At 48.0% G+C, this 13,955-nt stretch overlaps 1 protein-coding gene across 10 annotated transcripts in view; it reads left to right on the top strand.

The window, feature by feature from the left end:
* Nucleotides 1-13,955, top strand: part of EPB41L1 (erythrocyte membrane protein band 4.1-like 1) — a 173,728-nt gene that overhangs the window by 116,418 nt on the left and 43,355 nt on the right. For all 10 annotated transcript variants that reach the window (XM_010829224.1, XM_010829226.1, XM_010829228.1 and 7 more), the window contains 6 exons: nucleotides 1-39; nucleotides 1,673-1,837; nucleotides 3,738-3,842; nucleotides 4,632-4,674; nucleotides 8,285-8,360; nucleotides 13,576-13,794. In XM_010829224.1, the coding sequence (XP_010827526.1) occupies nucleotides 1-39; nucleotides 1,673-1,837; nucleotides 3,738-3,842; nucleotides 4,632-4,674; nucleotides 8,285-8,360; nucleotides 13,576-13,794 (647 nt within the window). The remainder of the gene's footprint in view (nucleotides 40-1,672; nucleotides 1,838-3,737; nucleotides 3,843-4,631; nucleotides 4,675-8,284; nucleotides 8,361-13,575; nucleotides 13,795-13,955) is intronic.

Raw genomic sequence — 13,955 nt, 5'->3', positions numbered from 1 at the left:
AAGCAGCCGCCCCAGCAGGACGCTCGGCCTGCAGAACAGGTGTGTGCCCGGGAGCGGGGAAAGAAGGGAACCAGGGTGTACTGTTGACCCACGACGTGCGAAGCATTGTGCAGGGGCCATCGTGTTCGTTTTTACATTTTATTCTCCAGGACCTCAGGAGATAACTGTTCATTTCCCCACGTTACAGTGGGAGAAACAGAGCCTCAGCAGGATGGAGTCACATCGCTATAAAGTGCTGTGTGCTTCGTCGCTCAGTCACATCCAACTCTTTGTGACCCCATGGACTGTAGTCTGCCAGGCTCCTCTGTCCATGGGGATTCTCCAGGCAAGAATACTGGAGGAGGGCCATGCCCCCCTCCAGGAGATCTTCCCAACCCAGGGATCAAACCCAGGTCTCCCACATTGCAGGTGGATTCTTTGCCATCTGAGCCACCAGGGAAGCATAAAGTGACAGAAGTGCAAGTCAAATCTGTGTCTATCTATCTACCTATCTGTCTATCTATATTGGCTGCACTACATGGCATGCAGGATCTTAGTTCCCTGACCAGGGACTGAACTCACGCCTTCTGCAGTTGAAACATAGAGTCTTAACCACTGGACTGCCAGGGAAGTCCCAAGTCAAATCTAGATCTGATGTTGAAAAATCTGTGTTGCTTCAACCTCATTTTCCTATTCCCTCAAGCTGTCCATTCTAGCTGGGCAGGCCTGGTGTGACTTCAGAGCAAAATTCATCATCTAAAGAGACAAGGAGGGACTTCCCTGGTGGTCCAGTGGTTAAGAATATGCTTTCCAATGCAAGGGACGCAGGTTTGATCCCTGGTAAAGAAACTAAAATCCCACATGCACAGAGCAGCTAAGCCCACACTGCAGTTAAAGAGCCTGCTCACTGCAACAAAGACCTAGCACAGTCAAAAAAGAAAAACTTAAAACAAACAAAATAATAAAGAGACAAAGGATTTGGTGGGGGGGGGGGTCATCTAGCCATTGAATTCACCCCTCCCTTAATTCACAACAGGTAACCCAGCCAATATCATTGAGGTTATCTGTTGCAGAGTTAGGACTGATATGCAGGACTCTGACCTCCCTTCCTTCCATTAGGTCAGTCCTAGCCACTGGTGGCTCAGTGGTAAAGAACCCACCTGCCAATGCAGGAGACTCGGATTTGATCCCTGGGTCGAGAAGATCCCCTGGAGAAGGAAATGGCAACGCATTCCAGTATTCTTGCCTGGGACATCCCATTGACAGAGGACCCCGGCAGGGGCTACAATCCATGGGGTTGCAAACAAGTCGAACACAACTTAGTGACTAAACAACAACAAAACCTCATGCTTGGCCCAGTGACAGACTGGGAAGGAGGAGACCAAGCCCTGGTAACTCATGCACTGTTCGTCTAAGGAGAAAGGATAGCTCTGGCCTCTGGGTTTGGTTCTGTGGGATGCTTCTGCCTGCAGGGACACAGTGGACCCCTCTTATGAACCCACCCATTGTACGCAGTGCTGACTCTCCTCCTGCACTTTAGACGGGGGTGTCACCTGGGGGTGTTCTTAGAGGGCCATGGCTCTCATTTTGGAGTCTGTCTTAGCTCCAGCTGCTTCCTCATTGCATCTCATTTGGATGAAATGCTATGGTTTCAAGCTCATTGACCAAATCCTTCCCTTGGTTGGACTTGCAGAGCCTAGACATGGAGGAGAAGGACTACGGGGAGGCCGATGGCCTGTCAGAGAGGACCACACCCAGCAAGGCCCAGAAGTCACCCCAGAAGATTGCCAAGAAGTACAAGAGCACCGTCTGCCGAGTCACTCTGCTCGATGCTTCTGAGTATGAGTGCGAGGTGGAGGTAGGGAGCCACAGCCCAGCCCCAGCCCACTGGCCTCGGAGCCAGGACAGGCCTCTGGGCACTCAGCCTGGGCCAAGCCAGAGGGCATCCATTCTTAATGGAGGCCTGGACCGACTGCCGTGTAGATGATAGGCCAGCCCTCCTTTGCCTAGACCCTGTCACCAAGGCCCAGAGAGGGCTCTTATGATTGTACATAGAATTAGATGAGGCTCAGGCCTGGCACCAGGAAAAGCCTTCTTAGGGTGGCTGTACCTTGGGTAGGATTCACTGTCTAGGGGCTGATCTGTAGCCTGGTAGGACCTGGGCTCTTCTATCTCACCCTGTAGATACCGAGGTTTCGACTAGAATCATGTTCATGTATTTATTGGATGGGGAGAGGGGTTCTCCCTGTGAACCACCCTGTCCAGGGCGCCAGGACAAACTGGTCACTCGAGGGTTCCATGGTAAGTTGTCTCCCAGACATAGGGAGGCGGCGCATGGGAAGGACTGCTCCCCACAGGCTTTGTAGAAACCCCGTGGCATGGTTCTGTCCCCTAGTGGGTGGCAGGGAGGACACCTCTTCTCTGGGGTCAGCCCTCCTGGCTCCACATTTAGCGTCTCCCTTTCCTATGTTGGCTGGAACTCCCACTCGAATTCTGAACTCTGACTGCCCCCTTAGAGGTTCTGCCCCCGTCCAGGTGCCATTCCTGGCCCGTCCACATACATGGAAGAGTCCAGAGGGTGGCCTTACTGCTGAGAGTTACAAGAGCCACCAGTTTCCCCCTACCCCACCCCAGCCTCTGAGCCCTGGTCTTAAGGGACTGACTGACCTCTAAGCTCTGGGAGGCTGGTTCTATCTTCTTTTCAGGGTTGGGGTTTCTGTCTTTTTTTTTTTTTTTGATGTTTATTTCTTCCACAGAAGGGTTGCAGGGTGGATATCCTGGCCAAAAGAGAGGGATATCCTCTCCCTCTTCTCTTCTGCCCATGCTGGCCCCACGGTGCTGTTTCAGCTGCCCTAGGAGAGTGTGAGGGTTTGACTGAGGCCGCTTTCTCTGAAGGCCTCCTTCAAAAAAGGCCCAAAACCCAAAAATCCCTTGGTTTTTCAGCCGTTCCCACAGTCAGGCCTGATCCCAGTGACTCTGCCAGACCTTGCAGGGGCCTCCCCACCTCCCTGGAGCCCCCTGTCTCTTTGGGTAGTGACTGCTTCACTTGCCTCTGTTGGTGCTCGTCTTCACACCTGTGGGTTGGGTACCCACAAGTTCTGGGCTTTGTCCTTCCTAATCCTCAGACCTGGATGGTGCCCAGAGAGGTGCCACGCACGGATGATGGGAGCTAGGGGAGAAGGTGACTCCCACAGTGCTGCTTCCATCTGAAGCTGGTTTAGGTACTGTGACCGCCTGAAGAAACTCTCTTGCTGCTTGGATGGGGGGCGCCCCCTTAGTGTAAGGGGAGGGACCCTGGAGGAGAGTTACTCTGTGACACTGAGTCCCAGGCCCTCCCCTCCTCCCCTGCCCACAGCCGTGACCTGTCAGGCAGCTTGTCTCTTCCTCACATCCAAAGTTCAGATTTTTGGTTTTCTCTTCCTTGGGTCCAACTTAGACTGTTTCTCTTACTCACTGTACAGGAAGGAGAAGTCAGTCACACCCTGACCCCACTCCGGCTTCCCCCCAAGAAGATTAAGTGCTAGGAGGACCCCAGGAGGGCTTGGACGAAGGCAGTGGATGGGCTGGGATTAGTGTTCCCCAAGGGTTCCTTTGGACTTGGTGAGCAGAGCCTGGTGGGAGACAGGAGCTCTGAGATCCTCCCCAGACGCTGGAAGCCTCTTGGGGGTTTTCACGTCGTCCTGGTGGAGCCTGGGGCACCTCCCCGCCCCACCCTGACGTGTGTTCCAGCCTCATGGCATCTCTGCTTCTCTCTCTAGAAACACGGCCGGGGCCAGGTGCTGTTTGACCTGGTCTGTGAGCACCTCAACCTCTTGGAGAAGGACTACTTTGGCCTGACCTTCTGTGATGCCGACAGTCAGAAGGTACCTGGGCTGGGGAGCGGAGTTGGCTGAAAGGTCTGCTGCGGGGACACGTCTTCTCTTAAGCCCCCATTGGCCTGGCCGCATCCTATGGCTTCCATCAATCCTCAGACCTTCATTAGGCACCTTGTCTTTTTTGGGGGGATGTAGAACCATTTTTAAAGTCTTTATTGAATTTGTTTCAATACTGCTTCTGTTTTATGTTTTGGTTTTTTGGCTGTGGGGCATGTGGGATTTTAAATCCCTGATCAGGGATCTAACCCTCATGCCTGCATTGGAAGGTGACCTCTTAACCACTGGACTGCCAAGGAAGTCCCCACTAGGCACCTCCTGTTTGCGCAACCCCAGGGTTCATCCATCCCTGTCTATCCTCAGTTCTCTGTCTCCGCTGTGTGCTGGTCCTTCCTTGGGACCTGCAGGTCAGCCCCAGATGAGTATCTGGAGAGCCGTGACGTGGCTTCCTGGGGAAATAACCCCGGTGCCTCCTCCCCACCCTTGGGACGCTCCTATCTGAATTTCCTCCTTCGCACCCATGCCAGCTGCATTACCTGTTCACCTTGCTGCCTCAGGGCAATGCTAGGCCCAGGGCCCCAGGTTCCCAGTCCTGCCTGAAGCCAGGCCTCATTCCCTCACCTCCCAATCCCAAGGGAAATGACCCAGACTGCTCACCCAGGAAAGGGTGTTCCCTGCTGGGGCGCTGTCTGCAGGGCGCTTCAGGATATTTCTGTCTCCTCACCCTACCCACGTCCCCTCTCCCAGCTCCCTCTAAGGACCTCTTGTCTTCTCCTGCAGAACTGGCTGGACCCCTCCAAGGAAATCAAGAAGCAGATCCGGAGTGAGTGACCTGCCTTGGTGGGAACGTGGTGGGGACTCCATCCTTCTTGGGGAAATGCATTCAGACCCATGAGTTCATTTGCTCTGCGTGGCAGATCTTAGGGAAGGCAGGATATTACTGTAGAGATGAGGAGCCTGAAGCCTGGATGAGAGGAATGACTGTCTGGAGTCACATAGCATGTTAGCAGAGGAGTATTCAGGATGTCAGCCCTAGGCAGCCCAGGTCTGCAAGCCCAGAAGGGACTTACAGAGTCATCTAAGACCAGGGAGCAAACTGATGGCCCTCAGAACAGCCACCCTCCTGTGCAGGGCCAGTGTTGTCTTGGGTGATCAGTGACCTTTGACTCAGAATCCTTGTCCGCATTGCACTCTAGGCTGCTGCCAACTGATCGGTAGTGAACGTGTCCTGTATTTAATAATGAGTAACTGAGGCCCTGAAAAAGGCAGTTAAAGATCGCAGACTGAGGTATTGGCCACGCCAGGTCTCCAGCCCTGGCCTCCCAATACCATCCTGCACTCTTCAAGGCCTGGAGCGAAGACAGATGAGCAGGCCAACAACCTGTCTTTTCTGGCCCAGAGGGGAAAGCAAGGCATATTGGGAGGGACACGGAAGCCTTCAAATGGCAGAAGGGAGAGGTAGGTGGCCTCAGCCATGGGGACATCCAGTAGGTGGGGACTTGGAGCCTGGAGGCAGAGATGCCTCCACCAGGGGCTCCGCCCCCTTGGCTGTGCTTGGGCTCCCTGGTCCCCTGGCTGGAAGGCTATAGCCAAGCCTGTTGCCATGACAGCAGGCAGCTGGGTCTAGGGATGCCAGCTGACTATGCAGGAGGGGGCTTGAGAATTCTTCCTGTAGCCTCCTGTCAGTTGGAGACACAGAGGCAGGCTCGCAGATAGAGCCCTCTCCTCTGGGGCCAGCAGGGTCCCAGGCCTGGCCTTCAGGCTCTCCCCAGGAAATTCAGCCCCGCCGGGAAGCCTGCCCCTCATGCCTGAGAGGGTCAGAACACATTCCGGTGGCTGAGAGTGTTTGAGATGGACCAGGACTTTGGAAATGCAAAGCTACTGATAGAATCTTTGGGTCTCAGCTCCCTCCCAGGGCAGGGAGTCAGGTCTCCTCAAGTTATTGCGAAGCAGAGCTGCCTCCTTCAGTCCCTGTTCCTTTCCCCAGTTTCTACTCTTTCATCCCAGTTCTGTCTTCCGGGGCTCCGGGGAACAATTTGTTTATCCCCTACTCTACCCTCCCCATCATGTGGCTTGTGGAATCTTCCCCAACCAGGAATTGAGCCCGGGCCCTCAGCAGGAGGGTGCAGAATCTTAACCACTGGACCACCTGGGAATTCCCTGTCCCCTTTCTTGATTTGTGACAGCCCCAGCCTTCTGAAGCTGGCACCTGAGTTCTGATGTCCTGGCCTTCAGAGTTTGGTATATTTCCTCCTGAATCTCAGTGCCCATCACTCAGGGCACTGGGGGCGATTCCTCTACCTCTCCGGATTCCTGCATCTCCCTAGCAAGTGGGTTAATGATTCCTGCCTCGCTAGGTGGCGATGAAGTTTCTATGATGTGAGTGTGGACAACAGCCAGCACAGAGTATGTTCTTCACAAAGTAGGAGGCAATCTGGTGTGATGGTTAAAAGGGCAGACGTGGATCAGACTGCCGGGATTTGAATCCTGACTCCATCACTACTTCTTGTGTTAATTAATTGTTCTCTACCTCATCATTTATCAAGTGCGGGTCACCCTTATAATTAGGGTTCTTGTGAGGATTAAATGAGTTATTAGGTGTTTAATACCTAGAACGTGCTTGCACATAGTAACACCCAGTTTGTTTTAGCCATTATTATTATTATTGTTAATTATTGCCATTATTTTTTCTCTTTCTCTCTTTTTTTTGGCTGCACTGCATCGCTTGCAGGAGCTTAGCTTCCTGGGCAGGAATTGAACCCAGTGAAAGCCCAGAATCCTAACCATAGGCCACCAGGGATCTCTTCCATTATTATTCTTGAGACAGGAATTGTTTCCCCTTGAGGAGTCAGCTGTGGTCAGGAACCTAAGCTGTGGGGTCTTGGGATCAGAGGCTAGACTTATTTTCTACCACTGACTGGCTGGGTGATCCTGGGAGGATGACTTAACCTCTCAAAATCTTCATCTATTAAAAGAAAAGTGTACCTCAGGACATTATAAAGATTAAATTCCAAAAAACACATAGAAAGTTCTTAGCAAGCCAAGCAACCAGCACTTAGGAAGTTTGGGAGACACGACAGCTATGAAGATGGTGATGACCACAGGGACAGGATGGTAGTGAAGGTGTGGTCACCAGCCCTTCCTGGCCATGGCCATGTCCTGGATGGGCCTTGCTTTCTCACTTTGTCAGGGGTCCTTTTTTTAAAAATTCAATTAATTAATTAAAAAAATATTTATTTATTTTGCCATGCCAGGTATTAGTTGTGGCATACAGAATCTTTGATCTTCATTGCTGCGTGAGAACTCTTAGTTACAGCATGTGGGATCTAGTTCCCTAACCAGGGGTTGAACCTCGGCCCCCTGCATTGGGAGCATGAAGTCTTAGCCAGTGGACCACTGAGGAAGTCCCTGTTGGGGGTTCTTTTAGAACTTGGAGCCCCAAATACTCCATTGGGGCCGTCTGACCATTGTCCTGGACTATGGCCTTTCATCAAGGCCTCCTCCCTTCCCACCCCTGCTTCTTAAGTGGTCATCCCTTTTCTTGGCTCGCAGAGCTTTCCTCTAGCTAAAACCCCAGCCTTTATTTTTCTTTACTTTTTAAATGTGTACCATTGATTTTTCGTAGCTAAATGTGGAGGTTAACATTTATCCCAGTGAAATGTTTTTTGTTACTTTTAGCCCATTATATTTGCCTTTCAGTCTCATTTATAATCCATTTGAGATGGAGTCAACATCAGATAGGACAGAGTTTTGCACTGTCTGTTCTGAGAAACATTAATATGGAAGGAGGCCCGGTGACAAATGGACGCAGCAGGTCAAATGGGCTTTGGAAACTCCTGAATGCATGTCCCCCCTTTAAGAGGTACAAGGCACAGTAGCAGAGTGAGAGCTCCGAGAAACCCAAAGTCAGGAAACCTGTTTAATGTGGTACTTTCTAGATTAGCTATCTTCCCATGAATGTCCTGGGCACAGACTTTGGTGTAGAGGAGAGTGGGCTCTGGAGCCAGGTGGCCAGGGTGGGTCTGAACCTTAGCATTGGCACTTCCGAGCTGGTGACCTTGGACTGGCCATTTTGCTACCTGGGCCTCACCATCCTCATTTACAAAATGGGGGTGACCATAGGACTTGTTTACTGGGCTGTTGTGAGGTTTAATGAAGTGATGTTTGTAAAGTATTTAACAGCATGTCTAGCATGTACCATTGGTTTTCTTTCTTTCTACCTTCCTTCCCACTGCTAGTTCACAAGTCTTTTAATCTGGGCCTCAGTCTTCTTGTCTGTCAAGTGGGAATAATGTTCTAGGTTTTCTTATGAGTTTGTCCTAAGATTGCAGTTATGGGAAAACTTTGAAAAATTGCCCATGAGATGGTACATCTGGGCCACCCACTGGGAAGATGGGGCCTCTCTGATCTTTTCTCCCACCTGCTCCTCTCAGGCAGCCCCTGGAATTTTGCCTTCACAGTCAAGTTCTACCCTCCTGACCCTGCCCAGCTGACAGAAGACATCACAAGGTGAGGGCTGGGGAGGGGCGGTGTTGGAGGGGGATGGACACAGGGCCCTGGGAGACACGAGATGGAATATGGGTACACAGTGCGGAGTGCAAACCCAGATGCCCACTGAGGCCATGCAGACAGCATCAACAAGGGAATCCGACTCAGTGCAAGAGAGAGTGATGCAAGCACAGTGGTCTATGCAGTGAATCCTTGACTTCGGAGGGGGAGGTGTCACAGGGTGCAGAGGGGCTCAGTTCAAGAGGACAGAGCCCACCTAAAACGGTCCCTGTTCCCCTCGGCAATCACATGGGCATCGGGCCCTATTGTTGGAGGAAAGCTAGATTTGAGAGTAAAAGCCACAATTTTAAAATGCTGGTGACTCATTGAAACTTTCAAAGCATATGGTGTGGGCCATCTCTGGGTAGGATAAGCCAGACACATCTGAAGGCTGATGGGCTGGGTGGACCACCCGGTTTTGACTAGGGGGATAAGGAGGGATTAGAACACAGATGCCTTTGAAAGTGGGAGTTTGGTCCTGTGTGTTACTCTGTGTTTGACTCTGAAGTAAGGGAGTCAAATGGGTGTGACGTCCCCAGGGAGGCAAGCCCAGGCTGCTGGAGTGAATTTGGATTGTGGACGCAGGCCTTGTGCCTCAGGGCCAGTAGATAAGAAGGCTTGAGGATTAGAAGAGGGTGTGAAGCATCCCTCATGGGGCTCAGCCTGCCTCTGGAACCCAAAACAGGGAGAGCACTTTCTCTTTATCTAAGTGCGTTAGTTGCTTCAGTCATGTCCCACTCTTTGCGACCCCATGGACTGTAGCCTGCCAAGCTCCTCTCCATGGAATTCTCCAGGCAAGAATACTGGAGTGAGTTGCCATTTCCTCCTCCATCTCTTTATCTAAGCCTCTTCCAAAGAGATAGCCTTACTTCTTGATATCCTGGGGCTGTGTCACACCTACCACAAATAGGATGTGGTTTGGAGCTACTAAGCCAGTCCCTGTCTCCCACTGGGTCCCTCTCTAATCTCTGCCACTTGCCAAGCAATCAGCCAAGGTCAAGATACTGACTCTGGTCTTGGGAGATAAAACAGATGTTCCTGAAATAGATCAAATCTGAGGCCTTGGCCTCATTAGCCCTGCTCTAATTCCTGAGGTCAGCTTGGGGCCAGGGTGGCAGCAGCAGGGTCTAAACTTCATTCCTGAAAGGGCTGAGAGCTTTAGACCAAGACAACCCCCACCCTTCCTGGTCTTGCCCGCTGGTGCCTCCCCTCTTTGTTCCTGGACATTGGGACACCAGGAAAGAAGTTAGCCCTGCCCAGTATGGATGGCCTCAGGGAATGGGGTTGGTAGTCGCAACTATTTAGGTGTTTATTTCTTGGCCGGCGCACTGTGTGGCGTGCAGAATCTTAGTTCCCCAACCAGGGATCAAACCTGTACCCCCTGCAGTGGAAACCAGCGGACCACCAAGGAAGTCCCTGTGGCAGCTGTTTAGCAAAAAATATTTAAACCCCAAATAAACTGGTCAAAATGACAAAGTGACTGGGATGAAAGACAAGTCTGTGTACTTGGCAATGATTTCTGAATTTGGAGACTTTTGAATGAAATGTTCATAAGCCCACCCTCGGTGCCTGTGATGTTTGAGCTGCTGCTGATTCTGAACTGCAGCCTTGCCTCTGAGCATACACTGAGGCTGCATGTACTTTTTACCAGAGCTCTGACTGCAAGATAATGTCACGGAGCAGTACAAACTACTTAAAAATAAAAGCCACTTAAAAGATACAAGTAATTGAAAAAAAAAAATGGTGAGACATGGCAAAGTGGTCAGGGAGGTACTGCAGGCTGAGAATGAACTGGAACATTAAAAAAAATACACAGTAACTTAAAAAGCAATAAAAAAAATGTGTTTGAAATCGTTCTAAAAATGGTAAAATCATCCAAGTGTGCATGAAAGTTATAAAAAGTCTTGAAAGTTATAAAAGTGGTTGGAAATGTTTCTTCTGGGCCAATTTGGTTTTTGACAATTTACTTAGAGCTGTAGCCAAATTAAAAAGTTCTGAGACTACATCGGCAAACAGGTTTTTCCGGATGGTGGATTATGGTACAGAAGTGAAAATGAATAAAATCAAGTCGCACGTGCTGACATGGGAAGGGCTCTAAGGCACCCAGTTGAGTGTGAGAAGCAAGTGAGCTGCATAGTCAGATGTTGCATTTGCTAGATTTACCTGCTAAAACCTCCCCATTAATCGAAACCATGTGCATTTTTTTTTTACCATGTGCATTTTTTAAAACTTTATTTTATTGAAGTATAGTTTCTTTACAATGTTGTGTTAATTTTTGCTGTACAGCAAAGTAATTCAGTTATATGCACACACACACATGTATTTTCTTTTACGTGTTCTTTTCCACTACGGTTTATTACAGGCAATAGTTCCCCATGCTATCCAGTAGGACCTTGTTGTCTTTCTATTCGGTGTGTATTAATCATAGTTGGCACCCGCGAATCTGCAGCTCCCACTCTGTTCCTCCGGTACCACCCCTCCCCTTTGGCAACCAAGTCTGTTCTCTGTGTCTGAGTCTCTTTCTGTTTTGCAGATAAGTTCATTTGCGCCATAGTTTAGATTCCATATAGAAGTGTTATCATGTGGTATGTCTTTCTCTTTCTCACTTACTTTACTTAGTACGATACTCTCTAGATCCATCCATGTTGCTGCAAATAGCATTATTTCATTCTTTTTTATGGCTGAGTAGTATTCCACTGTATTTGGTTGGCCAAAAAGTTCATTTGGGCTTTTCTGAAATGTCCTGTGGTAAAACCCAAATGAACGTTTTGGCCAGCCCAATACACCACATCTTCTTCATCCACTCATCTGTTGGTGGGTATTTAGGTTGTTTCCATGTCTTGGCTACTGTGAGTAGTGCTGCTATGAACATAGGCGTGCATGCGTCTTTTGGAATTATATTTTTTCTGAATATATGCCCTGAAGTGGGATTGCTAGATCATATGGCAACTCTATTTTTAATTTTTAGAGGAAGCACCATACTGTTTTCCATAGTGGCTGCACCAATTCACTTTCCCAACAGCAGTCTAGGAGGGTTCCCTTTTCTTCACACCCTCTCTAGTATTTGTTATTTGTAGACTTTTTAATGATGGTCATTCTGACTAGTGTGAGGTGGTACCTCATTGTAGTTTTGATTTGCATTTCCCTAATATTTAGTGACGATGAGCATCTTTTCATGTGCCTATTGGCCATCTATATGTCTTCTTTGGAGAAATGTCTATTTAGGTCTTCTGCACATGTTTTGATTGGTTTTTTTTTTTAACTAGGTTATATGAGCTGTTCGTATATTTTGGAGATTAAGCCCCTGTTGGTGGCATCATTTGCAAATATTTTCTCCCAGTCCATAGATTGTCTTTTTGTTTTGTTGATGGTTTCCTTTGCTGTGCAAAAGCTTATAAACTTGATTAGGTCCCATTTGTTTAGTTTTGTTTTTCTATTGCCATGGGAGATTGACCTAGGAAAACATTGGTATGATTTATGTCTGAGAATGTCTTGCCTATGTTCTTTTCTAGGAATTTTACAGTGTCATTTCTTATATTTAAGTCTTTAAGCCATTTTGAGTTTATTTTTGTGTATGTTGTGAGGGCATGTTCCAATTTCATTGATTTGCATGTGGCTCTCCAGCTTTCCCAACACCACTTGCTGAAGAGACTGTCTTTTTCCCATTGTATTTTCTTGCCTCCTTTGTCAAAGATTAATTGACCATATAGGTATGTGGGTTTATTTCTGGGCTCTCTAGTCTGTTCTGTTGATCCATATGTCTTTTTCTGTGCCAATATCATGCTGTTTTGATTACTGTAGCTTTGTGTATTGTCTGAAGTCTGGAGAGGGTTATACCTCCTGCTTTGTTCTTTTTCCTCAGGATTTGGCAATTCTGGATCTTGCAGATTATAGGATTATTTATTCTAGTTCTGTGAAAAATGTCACAGGTAATTTGATAGGAATTGAATTAAATATTTAGATTGGTTTGGCTAGTATGGCCATTTTAACAACGTTCATTCTTCTAATTGTGAGTATGAGATGTCTTTCCATTTCTTTGAATCATCTCTGATTTCTTTTATTAATGTTTTATAGTTTCAACATATAAGCCTTTTACCTCCCTGACCACGTTTATTCTTGTTGGTTTTTTTTTTTTTTTTGGATGCAGATTCTAAAGGGGATTTGGTTTTTTACATTCCTTTTCTGATATTTCATTGTTAAAGTGTAAAGAAATGCAACCAATTTCTGTATGTTAATCTTGTATTTTGCTACCTTGCTGAATTCATTTATCAGTTTTAGTAGTTTTTATGAGGAGTCTTTAGGATTTTCTATATATGGTATCATGTTGTCTGCATATAATGACAGTTTTATCTTTTCCCTACCAATTTGGATACATTTTATTTCTTTTTCTTATCTGATTGCTGTGGTTAGAACTTCTATTCAATATTATGTTGAATAGAATTGGTGAGGTGGGCATCTGTGCTTGTTCCAGATTTTAGTGGGAAGGCTTTCAGCTTTTCAGCATTGAATATCATATTGGCTGTGGGTTTGTCATAAATAACCTTTACTATGTTGAGATATGTTCCCTCTATACCCACTTTCTTAGGATTTTTTTTATCATGAATGGATGTTGAACTTTATCAAATGCTTTTTCTGAATTTAAGAAGATGATCATGTGAAAATTACATACATTTCTAGACATCCATGAAGGAAAAAGGTCTAAACACCACAGGGATAACAGGAGTAACCTCTGGGGAGGGGATTAGGACTGAGGATGAATATAAAGAGGAAATTTAGAATTACCTCTAAAGTTTACATTTTTTCCCACCATAAGTGTATATTAATTATATAATTCAAAATACATCACATTTTTAAAAAATGGCTAAAGCAGTCCTAATTTAGCTTGAAAATGAGTTCGAAATTGAAAATGTTCCCATAGTAGGAAAAATCCATCAAACTTAGAAATGAACAAAAATGCTTAACATTTCATGAAATGTTACATAACCATCTTCTAAGATACACCCAGAGTATTAACACATGACCTGCCAGTATAACACATGGCATGTCTGGGAATATTCCTCTCTGTGCTGAGCATCGATTAGTTTGGAGCTGATGGATCCATAGGAAGCTGTGGTTGGGGGCGTCTCGGGAGGGAGTGGGCCCCCCCGTGCCCATGCCCGCTCTCCCCTATCTCCAGATACTACCTGTGCCTGCAGCTGCGGGCAGACATCATCACAGGCCGCCTGCCCTGCTCCTTCGTCACACACGCCCTGCTGGGCTCCTACGCCGTGCAGGCTGAGCTGGGCGACTACGATGCCGAGGAGCACGTGGGCAACTATGTCAGTGAGCTCCGCTTCGCCCCGAACCAGACTCGGGAGCTGGAAGAAAGGATCATGGAGCTGCACAAGACATACAGGTGAGAGGACCTCCACCCAGGCCTCCCCTGGCTCCTCGGCCCATTGGCCAGAACCTTCCTGGCTAGACCCTAGAGGCTGTGCTGTAAGAACCCCACCTGGTTCTGCCGCTAACGTGAAGTGTGTCTGAGAGCAGATTATCTCATCAGAGGGGAATGATGGC

Source organism: Bison bison, unplaced genomic scaffold (genome assembly GCF_000754665.1).
Source record: "Bison bison bison isolate TAMUID 2011002044 unplaced genomic scaffold, Bison_UMD1.0 scf7180017864500, whole genome shotgun sequence".
Classification (NCBI taxonomy): Eukaryota; Metazoa; Chordata; class Mammalia; order Artiodactyla; family Bovidae; genus Bison; species Bison bison.
This window is presented reverse-complemented; position numbering and strand designations above follow the sequence as displayed.